Genomic DNA, 15,364 nt, shown 5'->3' with positions numbered 1-15,364 from the left:
CTGACTACATCAAGAAAATGTCGGTGAAAATTCAATTAACTCTTAAGGGAAAAAAGGGGAATTTTATTTGAGCCGAACTGCGGATGATAACCGGGATGCAAATTCTCAGAAAGCTCTGAGAACTGTTCCGCCTGTTAGAAGTCAAAGGCACAGCTATATACATTTTTGAGACAAAAGGACCGTACATCAAAATGACATACTGATATTTTACATAAAGTTCACGAAGGATGCATAGTCCAGGTAAGCACGCATAAAGGAAGCAGCAAGTCACCATGACCCCCTACAGAGCTGGGAAAGAACGCTATTCTTTTAAGTGGTTACATTACTAGCATCAGAAGAAAGGAGATAAAAGTGATCTTTGTGGTCCAGCAGGCACTCCCACCTTTGAGGAGCTCTGGTTAATGTGTAATGCAGATGCACATTGCACATTAGGGAGGGAAGGAGGGAGGCCCAAACAAACAGAGAGAATTTTATGTTTAATTTTTTCTTGTCCTGCTTTAAACTAAATTTTATTTAATCAGAAGTTATAAAAAAAAGGGGGGGGGGGACTTGGCCACAAAAAGACTTGGAGGAACTTAAATATATATTACTGAGTCAAAGAGGCCAGTCTGAAAAGGCTGTATCCTGTATGATCCTGACCGCATGGCATTCTGGAAATGGCAAAACTATGGAGACAGCAAAAAGATCAGTGGTTGCCAGGATTTGCAGGAAGAGGAGAAGAATGAATAGTTGGAGGGGAGAGGATTTTGAGGGCAGTGAAACTGCTCTGTATCGTACGCTAATGATGAAGGCATGTCATTAAACACTGGTCCACATCCACAGCATGTATAACACCAAGAGTGAGCCCAAATGTAACCTATGAACCTTGGGTGATAATTATGTGTCATTGTAGGTTCACAGATTGTAACAAGTGTACCACTCAGGTGCGGGATGTTGATGGTGACAAAGTTATGTGGGGAGTGGGAAGAAGGTATATAGGCTCTCTCTGTACATTTCTCTCAATTTTGCTGTGAACCTAGAACTTCTCTAAAGTCTAGTTAAAAAAAAAAAAAAAGAGGCTCAACCAAAATTTAACAGCAGAACAAGAGCTCACAGCATGTCTTTCTGCTGGCTCCAGATTCACCGAGCAGCCCCTACAGCTCCCCCACCCCTTTAGGCTGGAGAGAAGAGCACGTGAGTCCCTGGACCTTCCCACCAGTGCAGGGGTGGCGGGGGTGGGGAGGGAACCACAAGATGAAGAACCAGAGGAGATTATATTGGCAGCTCTGGGAGATGGGCCGTGAGACCCTGACCACAGCCTCCCCTCAAAATGGAAGGGGAAAGAGCATCTTCCTGAATTGTCCGCTGGGATGACGGCACCCTGAGGTGCCCGCCTCATGGCTTTGGCCTTCAGTGGCCAATTGGTCATAACTGGAGGGCCCCACAGGAGGGGCTAAAGAAGCCTGGGCAGGGCCAGCCACCCCGTTCTCCCCCTCACCTGTGTAGGCGCAGGTCTATAGCCTAACCAGTCAAATCACTCTATGCAGCTCAGAAGCTTAAATATTCTGGCCTCAGAGAGTATATCCTCATGCTTAATTTTAAAACGAAGCTTGCGTTTCCTGAGTGCTTCCTAGGAGGTAGGCTTTGTTCCAAACACTTTATCCTTATTGTCCAATTGATTTTGCATAACAATCCCAGAGGTCGGTGCTGGCATCATTATTTCCATTTCACGGTTGGGAGAATGGAGGCCCAGAGAGTTTGAGCAAGTAGCCCGAGGGCCCATAGCTGGTCCCAATGGGAAGATGTACTAGCACTTGAACCTTGGCAGACTGGCTCCAGAGCCGACTCTTTGAACTTCTACACTAAATTTCAGATTTATCTATATAAAAAAATATTGTGTTGTATCAAAAATGCAACTTTGCTGTCAATACCCATGGCAAGTAAGCACTTTGTGGCATTTGGACGGGCACCGTGAATCCGTGAGTGACCTAAAGCTGGAGAGATTAGAGCTGCCCTGCAGAGGTAATGCCCAGAGAAGGGGAAAAGGAGTTTGCACAGGTAAGAAAATCCACGGGACTAAAAGAGGTTTACAGACCAGGGAGGAGACAGCAGAATTAAAAGCCCAGGAAAGCAGAGACCAGAGCAGCGTTGGGAGCTGCATGGGTCCCCCGCTGCCACCGAGCTGGGTGGGGACAAGCCAGGAGGTGAGTCTGTGGGAAGACCACGAGGCCAAGGGACATCACAGTCCAAGACGCGACCTGGTGGAAACCTATTTCCTCCCATAAAACGACTAAGTTCATCTATTCTACTGCATTCCAGAGCCATGGGGAGGGAGACCCTGGCCCTCGGCTGGGCGGGTGCCGCCATCCTGGTGCTGCAGACATTGGCCACGGCAGAGGGCTCCCCACGGACCCCCGCCGACAAGGGCAGGGTGTTTGCGGACCTGAGCGCCCAAGAGCTGAAGGCCGTGCAGAGTTTCCTCTGGTCCCAGAAGGACCTGAGGCTGCAGCCGTCCAGCACGTTGACCATGGCCAAGAACTCCGTGTTCCTCATTGAGATGCTGCTGCCCAAAAAGCAACACGTGCTGAAATTTCTGGATAAAGGCCACAGGCCTCCCACTCGGGAAGCACGTGCCATCATCTTCTTCGGAGCCCAGGAGCATCCCAACATCACCGAGTTTGCTGTGGGGCCACTGCCAAGGCCCCATTACAGGCGAGACCTGCCCCCTAGGCCCGGGCACCGGGCCTCCTGGGCCTCCAGGCCCATCTCCAAGGCAGAGTACGCCCTCCTGAGCCGCACCCTGGAGGAGGTCACCAAGCCCCTGCACCAGTTTTTCAGACGCACCACGGGCTTCGTGTTTGGAAACTGCTACGAGCGGTGCCTGACATTCACAAACGTGGCGCCCCCGGGCTTGGCCTCCGGCCAGCGCCGCACTTGGTTCATCTTGCAGCGCCAGATGGAAGGCTACTTCTTGCACCCCACTGGGCTGGAGCTCCTGGTGGATCATGGAAGCATGAACCCCCAAGACTGGATGGTGGAGCAGGTCTGGTACAACGGGAAGTTCTACCGCAGCCCCGAAGAGCTGGCACAGAAGTACAATGACGGAGAGGTGGACGTGGTGGTCCTGGAGGACCCGCTCGCCAAGGGCAAGGATGGAGAGAGCCTAAAGGAGGCAGCCCTCTTCTCCTTCTACCAGCCACGTGGGGACTTCGCCATCAACAAGCACGGCCCGCGCCTGGTGCAGCCCGAGGGCCCCCGCTACAGCCTGGACGGCAACACCGTGCTCTACGGGGGCTGGAGCTTCGCCTTCCGGCTGCGCTCATCCTCGGGGCTGCAGGTCCTGGACGTGCACTTCGGAGGTGAGCGCATAGCCTACGAGGTGAGCGTGCAGGAGGCTGTGGCGCTGTACGGAGGACACACCCCCGCAGGCATGCAGACCAAGTACATGGACGTGGGCTGGGGCTTGGGCAGCGTCACTCATGAGCTGGCCCCTGGCGTCGACTGCCCGGAGACGGCCACTTTCCTGGATGCCCTGCACTACTACGATGACGACGGCCCCGTCCTCTACCCCCGAGCCCTCTGTCTCTTCGAGATGCCCACAGGCGTGCCCATCAGGCGGCACTTTAACTCCGACTTCAGCGGCGGCTTCAACTTCTACGCAGGGCTCAAGGGCCAGGTGCTGGTGCTGCGGACAATTTCGACAGTTTACAATTATGACTACATCTGGGACTTCATCTTCTACCCCAATGGGGTGATGGAGGCCAAGATGCACGCCACCGGCTATGTCCACGCCACCTTCTACACCCCCGAGGGGCTGCGCCATGGGACCCGCCTGCACACACATCTGATTGGCAACATGCACACCCACCTAGTGCATTACCGCGTTGACCTGGACGTGGCAGGTAGGACTCGGGCTTGGAACCACCACCCTCCTGGCCAAACGTCCGCATCCTAGAGGTAATTTACACTCATGAGAGATGGTGCTTAAACCTCCCTCGAAGTGTAACATCAGGAGAGTTTACCCAGACTGCTTGTGTGGCACCTGCAGTGCTCGAAAATGGAGCGCCCCTGCAAGATGGTGACTGTGAATGGTGCCAGGTGTTCCCCTGGTGCTGCACTGACCCCCTAGGGGGATGGACCGGGTAGAAAGGTGTGCACAGGGCGGAGGGTAATGCCTAGGAGTGTAAGAAATGCACTGCCTGGCGCTTTGAGTGGCTGTGGGGTCATCAGGGATACTCCTGTGTCTTCTGAATCAGTGGTATCACCTTAAAGGATGGCACGGGCATAATGACAGCATTTGGCCCGACATCAAACCACACGTTAGAACAGCCCCCAGGACCACGTGGGCAGCTTCTCCTGACCCCGCCCCTCCCGCCCCTGAGCCCAATGGGCACTGACACTGACCCCGGGGAAAGGCCAGCTGCCCTTCGCTGGGACCTCGGCCACGGCAACAGGCTTGGAGCTCTGCTCTCAAGAACTGACCAGAGTCGTGGTGGAATCACCACAGCTGCCATGCCCGACTCTGAGCTGCCTTCCTGTTCCTCAGTCCCTTCCCTCAGTGCCCATCTGGCTCAGTGCATGCCCCCAACATCCTCTTCACGCCCGTGCTTTGCTGCTGGGTGTGGTCTGGAATGAAGGGCCCAGGGCGGAATGAGGAGGCTTCAGTGCAGGGCGCGTGATTCCCCTCCTTCCCTGCATACCCACAGGCACCAAGAATAGCTTCCAGACCCTGCAGATGAAGCTAGAAAACATCACCAACCCCTGGAGCCCGAGACACCTCCTGGTGCAGCCGACACTCCAGGAGAGGAGGTACTCCCGGGAGCGCCAGGCGGCCTTCCGCTTCGGACGGACTCTGCCCAAGTACCTGCTCTTTACCAGTCCCAAGGAGAACCCCTGGGGCCACAAGCGCAGCTACCGTCTGCAGATCCACTCCATGGCCGAGCAGGTGCTGCCCCCGGGCTGGCAGGAGGAGAAGGCTGTCACCTGGGCCAGGTGAGGGAGGCCCAGGAGGCCAGGAGGGCTGGAGGCTCCCCTCAGTGTCCCTGTGTTTCCGTGTCCGTGTGTGTCTGTGTTTCTGTCCATGAGATTCTGAGTCTCTGCAGTGGCGTATCTGGGCGTGAGTGCATGTGTGTGTGTGCGTGTGTGTGTGTGCACGTGTGTACGCTCCTGGGCCTGTGGCTCTGTGTTTGGGGAGGGGGAGTGCAGAGCCCCTGCGGAGCCCCGAGCCTCTGCTGACAGTGAGTCTGGCCGACTCCCAGGGGATGACCCCGCATTTGGGGCAAGGCAGTAACAGTCCCCCATCACCGACCCTGCAGATGTTCCCTGGGAGGGACTGGGAGGTCCCCCAGCACCCAGAGCTACCTGACTTCTCTGCCCGCACAGGTATCCGCTGGCAGTGACCAGATACCGGGAGTCTGAGCTGTGCAGCAGCAGCATCTACAACCAGAACGACCCCTGGGACCCACCTGTGGTCTTTGAGGAGTTTCTTGGCAACAATGAGAACATTGAAGATGAGGTACTGGCTCCACCTTCTTCCAGACCCGCCGAGACCAGATCCATGCCCGGTCCCAGGATCTGTGTCCAGTCCCAGGATGGCGATGGCCGGCTTGCTGCGTGGAGAACAAGCTCGGCGGTCACCAGATTTGCCCCTTCCTTAAACGTGGGCCTTGGGGGGTCGCCCTGCCCTTCCCCTCCAAGCCTCCTCAGTGCCGCCCACCCCTCTCTCCTGCAGGACCTGGTGGCCTGGGTCACAGTGGGCTTCCTGCACATCCCCCACGCAGAGGACATCCCCAACACGACCACGCCCGGGAACTCCGTGGGCTTCCTGCTCCGGCCCTTCAACTTCTTCCCAGAGGACCCGTCCCTGGCGTCCAGAGACCTCGTGGTTGTGTGGCCTCAGGAGAACGGCTCCACCTACGTCCAGCACTGGATCCCTGGGGAGCGCGGGGACTGCTTGATGCCTCGCCCTTTCAGCTACAGTGGAACCTACAGGCCTGTGTGAAGGCCCCCTGCCCGCCACTAACTCCCACCCGAAGCCCGAGTCCCCCCACCTCCACCCCAAGGACAGACAATAAACCCTCTCAGGGCTCAGCTCCTGTGCTGCTTCCTGGAGAAGGCACAGCGGATGAGGCCACACAGCCAGCCAGGCATGTAGGACACACACAGATCAGAAACACAAGGCCTTGGCCTCCACCCCAGAGAAGACCTCCATCACTACAGCAAATGGCATTCACTGAAATACTGGGTTGACCTATCGGAGCAGTTTAGAGAATCTGAGGCTGACGGCTCCCTCTTGGGAGTCTGTGGGGGACTCTGCTGGGTCCCTGATGGGCATGCAGTGTACTGCAACCACAGGAAGACACCATGGAAAAATCTAGCGACACCGCCAACATTTTTACCCTTTGACACACTGATCCAACTTCTCAGAGTTATACTGGAGACCTACCTACAAACACAGGAAACATAGATGTACACAGTCATTCACTACAGTCCTGTTTGTACTGGCAAAGTCTGGAAACAACCCAAACATCCCTCTACAAGAGAGAGCCTATAGATCTGAATAAACCATGGAGTGTCCACACACTGCAATTTTAGGTGATAGTAAAAGAAACCTATGAACGGGACATTGTCTGTACCGATGGGGAAAGATCTTCAGGAGATACTCAGTACGAAGATAGGTATAGAACACTATATAGGTAGCATGCTAATCTTTGTGTAAGAAAAGAGAGGAATATATGCATTCATAAAAACCCTAGAAAAATACACATGATTCTGATAAAAGTGGTTACCTATTGTCTTTGTCCATTTGAGCTGCTCTAACAAAATTCCATAGACCCGGTGGCTCATAAACAGCAGACGTTTACTGCCCAGAGTTCCAGAGGCTGGAAGTCCAGGATCAGCGTGCCAGCAAGGTCACATGAGGGCCCTCTTCTGGGTCGAAGACTTGTGACTTTTCAGTGCAACCTCCCATGGCAGAGGGGTGAGGGGTCTCTCTGGGGTCTCTTTTATAAGAACACTAATCCATTCATGAGGGCTCCACCCTCATGACTTAAGCACCTCCCAAAAGTCCCACCTTCTAACACAATCACATTGGACATTAGGGGGGACACAGACATTGAACCCACAGCACCCGAGACATGGGAGAAACAGGATGGGTGAGACAAGGAAGGGAGCAGGACTGCTCGGGGTAAACCTCTCTATATTGTGGTTGGGTTTCTTTGTGGGCTTTTTTCTTTTTGAGTGAAGAGAGCCTGAGGGGACCCAGAGTGTGGAGGGCAGGGTGATGGGGAGGGGCGGGGTTTCATCCCTCCCTCCGGAGGTCAAAGGCGCCTCTAGGTATCCTGGCCACAGTGCAGCCCCAGGTCAGCAGGTTCCCAGGTGCCATCACCCCTCACCCCAGTGCTATGTTCTTTTTATTTTTTAATCATGAGAACGTATTACCTACTCAAAATAATAAAAGTCTAAATTTTAAAAGAAAAAGAGAGGGAGGGAGGGAGGAAGGGACTCACTGCTGGTTAATGGGATGGGGCAGCTGGCCAGGACGGATGCAGTAGACAGACTCATCCCCCCACAAAGACTTCCACATTCTAACATCCCCAGGAGCTGTGACTATGTCACCTTCCACAGCGAAAGGAGGGCATTCTGCAGGTGTGATTAAGGTAGGGATCCTGAGATGGGAAATTTTCCTGATTACCCAGGTGGGCTCAATATAATCATATTACACTGAGGATTTCTCAGTGTAAACCTTCTGTACTATTGTTGGGTTTGGGGTGGGTTTTTTCCTTATACGGATCCTTCCTGGTATGAGAGCCGCAGGGGGCAGGGAGGAGGGGAGCTGCCCCACGGCCGGCTCTGAGACGGAGGAGGAGTGACAAGGCAGGGATGTTGGTGGAAGAGGCGAAGAGATGGATTTTTCCCAAGAAGCCCATCAGTAACATGCCCTGCAGACTCTAAACTCTAAGAGGATATATCTATTGTTTAAAGCCACTAGCTTGTGGTGGTTTGTTTATAGCCATGATAGGAACTGATACAATGGGTGTGAATTTCCATCTGGGGGACTGTGGACGAAAGGAAGAAGAATAAGCAAATCTTCTGCTCCACGCCCCACCCCCACCCCACCCCCATACACACACCTACGTGTCCCTGTCTCTGCTCAGAGCTCAGTCACTCAAGCAAGCCCAGGACAGGATCTGAGGACAGGGAACAAGGGCACACAGGGGAGCGGCCGGGTCCTAGATCTTTGACAGGATGTTAATTACACAGATTCCAATCTTTCCCCCAACACAGAAGATCATGATTGATTTCAGGGGGTCCTGATGAGAGCAGGTTAGAATCCAGAGGACAAGGGGCTCCTTCACATGCGTTTTGTTGTGTGTGGGGGGAATGTTGCCTCCCCACCCACACTGGGGGGCAACTTGAAGACCACAAATCCATCCATCCTCTGTGCCTCTTCATAGCAGGTCTGATTGTGTTGTGCATTCAGTGGGCCCTCGGTGCTTGTTGAGTGACTAAGTGACCGACAGCCTAGGAAATGCAAATTCCAGATTACACCAACTCATGTCCTCCTTTCCCCCACCCTGTCAAGCTTCTGTCCCTTGCCCTAACAATTCTGGCCATTCCCCTGCCTACAACAGCACTGCCTTCCCACCTAATGAGATGGCAAGAAAACCTGAGTCTCATCCTTTAAAAAGCAGCCTTGAACTCCCCAGAGTCCTCACTTCCTGCTCTCGCAGGCTCCAGACCCCTGGCGGTCCTTGCAGGCAACCACTTTCCAACCTCCTTCCCTTTCCTCCCTTTTCAGCATTTCTCTCATTTCTCCTCCTTGCTCTAAGCACGATGCAACCCCCAGAATGTGACCAGTCAGGGATGCAAAGATGAGGAAAGCTCAGTCCCCACCCTCGAGACATCCATCCATGGTCACGCTGGGGAGACCGGCCAGAGAGTCAGTAAGTGCAGCCTGCGGTGTTGCTGTCATGTGCTGTAATGAGAGGTGGGCTTCTCTCAGATGGGCATCTTCTTGTTTTATAAAGGCTGGAGGTCTCGTCTGACCCTAGAGTTGCAAACCGCCCCCAAAAGTGTCATCCTGGCATGGCCTTGGTGAACACTTTCACCAACAGTTCATTGTGTGACCCCAACAATCTCAAGTACCTTGCACCCCCGGGCTGGAAAGGCCTGCCCCCTCCGGCGGGTGAATTCCCCTTGCACACCATGTACATACTCTGGGCCACTGTCCTCACTGTCAGGCCATCCCCAGGTCCCTCCCCAGGTCCCTCCCCAGGTGAGACAAGGGGGAGCAGATGGTGTCCCCACCCAAGCCCTCGCCCCAGACCCAAGACAGGGGTCCCCAGAAGATGCGTGGCTCCAGAATCCTCATGACCGGCCTGACTGAGCCTGTGAAAACACAGGGGCCCCGAGAAGTCCAAGTCCAGCTAGATGGTAGGGCCCACCCAGCCAGCCCAGGGACCAGAACTTCTTGAGAACAACTTCCCAGCACTCACAGGGCCTGAAGGGGGCCTCAGCAGGAAAAGGTCCCTAAAGCTGGAGGATCCCAGTTAGAGCAGAGCCAACCACAAAACCCAGGGGCTCTGAGTTGTTCATCAAAACTGTGCTGGTGGCCTTTGCCTAAACCTCCGGGCTGCCCTGTGGACCAGGCCCCTCCACCTTTAGGTGCCCTTAAGCCTCCCCTCTGGACGTAAGTGCTTACATCCTCAGCTTATATCCAAGCCAGCAGCTTGCCCTACTGTGTACCTTTATGTGCCAGGACCAGAAACATAATTCATGAGTCCCAAATGAAAATGCAGGACCTGGTTCAAAAATTAAGGATTTCAAGATGGCGACAACAGAAAGTTAAACTACATGTGGGGCCTTCTGGACCAAAGTCACCTGCCCATGAGGCTGGTCCTGCTGTCTGCGCCCACTGTTTGCCTCAACCACGTCCCCAGAGTGGCAGGCTGCTTCCTAGACTATAATATAGCAATGTAGTGATATAGCATGTAAACTGTAAGGCTCTTTCGGCCTCCCAAAAGGAAATAAATATTTATTAATTCAATATACCAGTTGTGGTAAATATGTCATTTTAACTAAATGTAAGCTTATGAAAACAATAGCAATTATGCACTTAACCCTAAGTTATCTTGGCAGTAAACTTTTTTAACTAAAAGGCTATGATTAAACATTTTTCTCAACTGTAGATTCTCCAAGGACTAATCTTAAACTCTTGGTCAGCTTACAAGCTTATATAAGAGCACGTATATTAACTGTCTTATTAATCTCTCTTAAATTTGTTCTGCTTGCTCAGTTAGGGGAGATGTTTGGAATTTGTGTGGTAATACCACATGTGTGATAATTGACCTGCTCTTCTGAATTGCATGATTCCATGTCCTAGGGCCACTTCAAGCTCCACATCCCATAATCTGGAATTTCTAATGGATGAAACAAGGATAAATCTGATAAAAATGAAAACATACCAAGTTGGAGGTTGGATCCAAAGATTTGGCTAGAAAGTTAAAAGGATGCCTACCAAACCCTCCAGCTTATTTGCTAGGGCATCCAAGGATTAGTTTGCAAAAGTCACAGTATCCCCATCACTGCCTGAGAGTTGATTCCGTGTTACAGTTACCCACTGCTACATAACAGACTAACCCAATTTAGTGGCATAAAATAACAAGTATTTTATTATGCTTCCCGACTCTATGGAGCAGGGATTCAGACAGGACACACAGGGATGGCTTGTCTCTGATGCATGATGTCTGGGGCCTCAGCAGGGAGGACTCTACAGCTGAGAGTACCTCAGAAGATCCTCAGGGAAGGTCATCTGGAATCTCCTTCCCTTCTGTGTCTGGCCCCTGGGCTAGGATGACTCGAAGGCTGTGCTGAGGAGGGACTACAGGCAGAACACTTATGCGTGGCCTCTCCTCGTGGCTTGGGCTTCCTCACAGATGGTGGTCTCAGAGTAACCAAACTTCTCACATGGAGACAGGGCTTCAAGAGTGGGTGTTCTAGGGACTTCTCTGGTGGCACAGTAGTTAAGAATCCACCTGCCATTGCAGGGGACATGGGTTCGAGCCCTGGTCCAGGAAGATCCCACATGCCACGGAACGACAAACCTCATGCACCACAACTACGGAGCCTGAGCTCTAGAGCCCGCAAGCCACAAGTACCGAGGCTGCGAGCTACAACTACTGAAGCCCTCGCCCCTAGAGCCCGTGCTCCAGAAGAAGAGAAGCCACGGCAATGAGAAGCCTGTGCACCACAACGAAGAGTGGCCCCGGCTTGCCACAATTAGAGAAAGCCCATGCACAGCAACAAAGACCCAACGCAGCCAAAAACAAACAAATAAATAATAAATAAACCTTAAAAAATAACAGTGTGGGGAGTCGGCAGTAACAAACCAGCGGCAGCCGTGTCCGCGGCCCTGCCAAGCCCGGCGCTGCCTTGGGTCGCCGTCGTCCGGCCCCTCGGCTCTGACTGGCCGCAGCCCGCCCTCCCCTGGCCCACGACCCAGAGCCCAGGGGCCTGCCTGTCCCCGCTGCCCTGAATGTCAGTTGGCGGCGCCGATGGACGGTTGGTAGCAGCCGCCGAGGACGAGGCGCGGCACGTTCACTGAGTTTAACCAGTAATGCCATTCAGTTGCCAATATCAAGCAAAGCAAACATAAGCCACTTTTAATCTGCTTTTTAAGAAAAGTGGTCACCCTTTTCGCAGTGCCTGACGTACCTGTATCAGAGTGAGGTGTAAGCTCACAGACTCCAGAGAGCACACCATGAAGTTGTATGTATTTCTGGTGAACACTGGGACCACCCTGACATTTGACACAACTTGCAGTGCAAACTGTGGCCGACCTGAAGCATGCCATCCACAGCAGGTACAAGATCGCTCTTCAGCACCAGGTGCTGGTGGTCAACGGGGGAGAGTGCATGGCTGCAGACTGGCGAGTGTGCACCTACAGGGCCCGAACAGACACAAATCCAATTTTTCTTTTTAACAAGGAAATGATCTTATCTGAACGTCTACGTGCTATTCCTAAAACTACCTTTTCAACAGAAAATGACATGGAAATAAAAGCTGAAGAGTCCCTTATGATGCCCGCAGTTTTTCACACTGTTGCTTCAAGGACACAGCTTGCAGTGGAAATGTATGAAGTTGCCAAGAAACTTTGCTCTTTCTGTGAAGGTCTGGTCCACGATGAGCATCTTCAACACCAAGGCTGGGCTGCAATCATGGCCAATCTGGAGGATTGTTCAAATTCCTACTAAAAGCTGCTTTTCAAATTTGAAAGTATTTACTCAAATTATCTGCAATCCGTAGAAGACATCAAGTCAAAACTTACTCATTTAGGAACTGCAGTTTCAGTCATGGCCAAGATTCCGCTGTTGGAGTGCCTAACCAGACATAGTTACAGGGAGTGTTTGGGAAGACTGGACTCCTTGCCTGAGCATGAAGGCTCAGAAAAGGCCGAGATGAAAACCTCTACTGACCTGGTGCTCTCTTCCGACACGCCTGCAACAACGAACAAGCCCTCGTTAACCTCATTTCACAAATCCGGTGAACATGGAGCCCCAGACACCCCAGATGTTGCACTTGGAAGAGAAGCGAGGGAACCTTGTCCAAGTCCTGTCCAGCAGGATGAAGCTGCGGTAGATGCTAAAGATGGTGACCTGCTTTTTTTTAACGTTTCTTTGCTAGACTGGATCAATGTGCAGGAAAGGCCTAATGATGTGGAGTCGCTGGTCAGGAAGTGCTTTTGATTCCATGAGCAGGGTAAGAGCATCTGACTTTGCTTGTGTCATTGTAACCACTTGAAATTATGTCACCTGTACTAAATATTTTCTGTAGGGTAATGGGAGAAAGAGTACCATGTTATAGTGGAAATAATGAGGCATGGAGTGAAACCGTATAACCATGTATAATACCTTGGACAAATCCCGTCATTTGCTGTGTAACGCTCTTTATGAACTGAGAGTAAATTTGGGAAGATGACTAGAAGTTATATGGGTAAAATCTCTGTGCAGTGCCAAGCCTTGAAGTGTCCACTCCAGTGGGGATGGTTTTGGTGGTGGTGGTTCTTGAATTTTTTCCCCTGATCCCGTAATAACACAGACTTTTTAATATACCCTATCCTTTAATTTGTCCCTACAGTTAGGTTCTTTGATCTGCTAGGTAAAACTTGAACAGTGTTAGTGGTTTTCATTATTGTGCCTTGAGTACTGAGAGTTCTCTAGAAGTCAACAGGTAAAACGATAATACTTGGCCATCTCTGACCTGCCCTGTTTCTTACATTAACTTAATAATGATTCATATGTTCACGTTTACAGATGCTATAGAACTTTCAAGCTTTGGGGAGAAAATATTAATGATATAATTTCTTTTTTATCTTTAAGAGTTAAACTTTTTACACTGAGAATGATTTATGGTCGATGAAATACACAAGTCTTGAGTGGTTAGCTCATGGAGTAACTAACATCCAGAGGAAGATACATTGATCCTTTCCAACTCCCAGAAAACCCCCATTTGCCTCTTTTGCACCCACCCCAGCCCCCACCCCAGGGAACAGGTCTCTGATGTTTAAAAGAAGTAATTTTAGATACTGTATCTGCCTGAGATATTTCAAAATTCAAAACCTAGACATTGTGTTTTTAGTTGTACTTTGTAATTACAGTGACTTCTGTTTGGATTAAGTTCTCCCCCAAGTACACTTACAAAAACTTTTAAACCTGGGGCATAAATCTGGAATAAACCTCTTCAAATCTGATCAGTAAGCAAATAGAAAATCTTTGAGGTCTGAGAGGAAGTTGATGGGGCACATGTGTCAGTGATGTGGACCATACGAAACATTTTTTTTTAATTTTTTTTTTATTGTTTTTATTTTTTTCTTTAAGAACGTTCATTGAGATACAATTGACATGCAATAAACTGCATATAAAGTGTACAATTTGACTTTTTTTTCTTATTAGTAATATATATATGGCAATCCCAATCTCCCAATTCATCCTGAAACAATATTTTGAAGGCTGCTTTTGTTTAAAGATGTTGGGCAGAATAGTTAAACTTTTCTGAAAGGTAAACTTTTCACTGAGTCGGGAAAGAGATTTAATCTTCGGTTGGTTATTAGGAGAAAGGCAGCACTGTGAGCGATGCCTGGAAAATAGCAACATTCTTTTCTTGTTCAAGTTGCTGGACAATAAAAGTGGAATGCAAAAAAAAAAAAAAAAGTGTGGGTGTTCTAGCAAAGAAGAAGGAAACTGCATGCTTTTTATGACCTAGCTTCAGAAGTCACATGACTTCACTTCTGCCATACTTGGTCAGTGTAGTCACCAACTTACCCAAACTGAAGGGAAGAAAACATAGACCCCACATCTCAATGAGAGGAACATATATATAATTTTTGTAATCTCAAAAAATGTTTAATTGCCAAAAACTAGCAGTTCTAATATATGACAAAATAAAGGTCAAGACCAGGAAATATGAAAAGAGAAAAAGAGATATGTCATACCTATATATAAAAAAGGACTTTAGAGGGAATTCCTTGGTGGCCCAGTGATTAGGACTCAGCGCTTTCACTGCCATAGCCCAGGTTCAATCTCTGGTCGGGGAACTAAGATTCTGCAAGCCTTGTGGTGCAGAAAAAAAAAATTAAAAAAGGGCACCAAAGGCATATCAACTAATCATAATGTATGAATCTTATTAGGACCCTAATTTGAGCAAAGAGAATCAAAATATTTATTAGACAATTGGGAAATTTGAACACTCACTGGATATTTAATGACATTAAGAAATTATAATTTTTTAGGAGTGATGATGTTATTGTGGTTATGTTTTAATAAGAAATCCTCATCTTTTATAGATAGGTGCTAATGTATTTACTAATAAAATGATCCGATGTTTGTCATTTACTACAAAACAATCCAGTAGAAGGGAGCTGGAAGAGTCTGTGAGGTATAAATGAAATGAGATTGACCATGCATAGTTGAAGCTGGGTGACAGTTTCAGGAGGGTTTGTTTTATTTTTTTCTCTACTTCTGTATATACTTGAAAGAGGAGGATACATCTTGATAAAAGAAACAATAGATGAAGGAGATACAACATGTGTGCACCTAACAAGATTATCTCAAGTTCAGGAAGAAAATATACTCAGTACATAACTCTCAAAAACTGATAGATGGAGCAGACGAAAAGTAAGCAGAGGAACTTCCCTGGCAGTCCAGTAGTTAAGACTCCCAATGCAGGGGACCAGGGTTCAATCCCTGGTCAGGGAACTAGATCCCACATGCATGCTGCAACTAAAAGTCCTGCGTGCTGCAACTAAAGATCCCTTGTGCCACAACTAAGACCTGGCGCAGCCATATAAATATTTTTTTAAAAGGAAAGAAAAATAAGCAGAGATACA

At 50.0% G+C, this 15,364-nt stretch overlaps 1 protein-coding gene across 1 annotated transcript; it reads left to right on the top strand.

Moving 5' to 3' along the window:
- The first annotated feature begins 2,298 nt into the window (after nt 1-2,298).
- On the top strand, nt 2,299-6,776 carry AOC1 (amine oxidase copper containing 1). Its single transcript, XM_057732075.1, has 4 exons — nt 2,299-3,881; nt 4,686-4,971; nt 5,362-5,494; nt 5,711-6,776. Exons 1-4 carry the CDS (start codon nt 2,303-2,305, stop codon nt 5,978-5,980), a joined length of 2,268 nt encoding a protein of 755 aa, XP_057588058.1. The 5' UTR covers nt 2,299-2,302; the 3' UTR covers nt 5,981-6,776.
- The last annotated feature ends 8,588 nt before the right edge of the window (nt 6,777-15,364 follow it).

Source organism: Hippopotamus amphibius, chromosome 4 (assembly GCF_030028045.1).
Source record: "Hippopotamus amphibius kiboko isolate mHipAmp2 chromosome 4, mHipAmp2.hap2, whole genome shotgun sequence".
Lineage (NCBI taxonomy): Eukaryota > Metazoa > Chordata > Mammalia > Artiodactyla > Hippopotamidae > Hippopotamus > Hippopotamus amphibius.
Note: the sequence above shows the minus strand (reverse complement) of the source record. Positions and strands in the feature narration are given on the sequence as shown.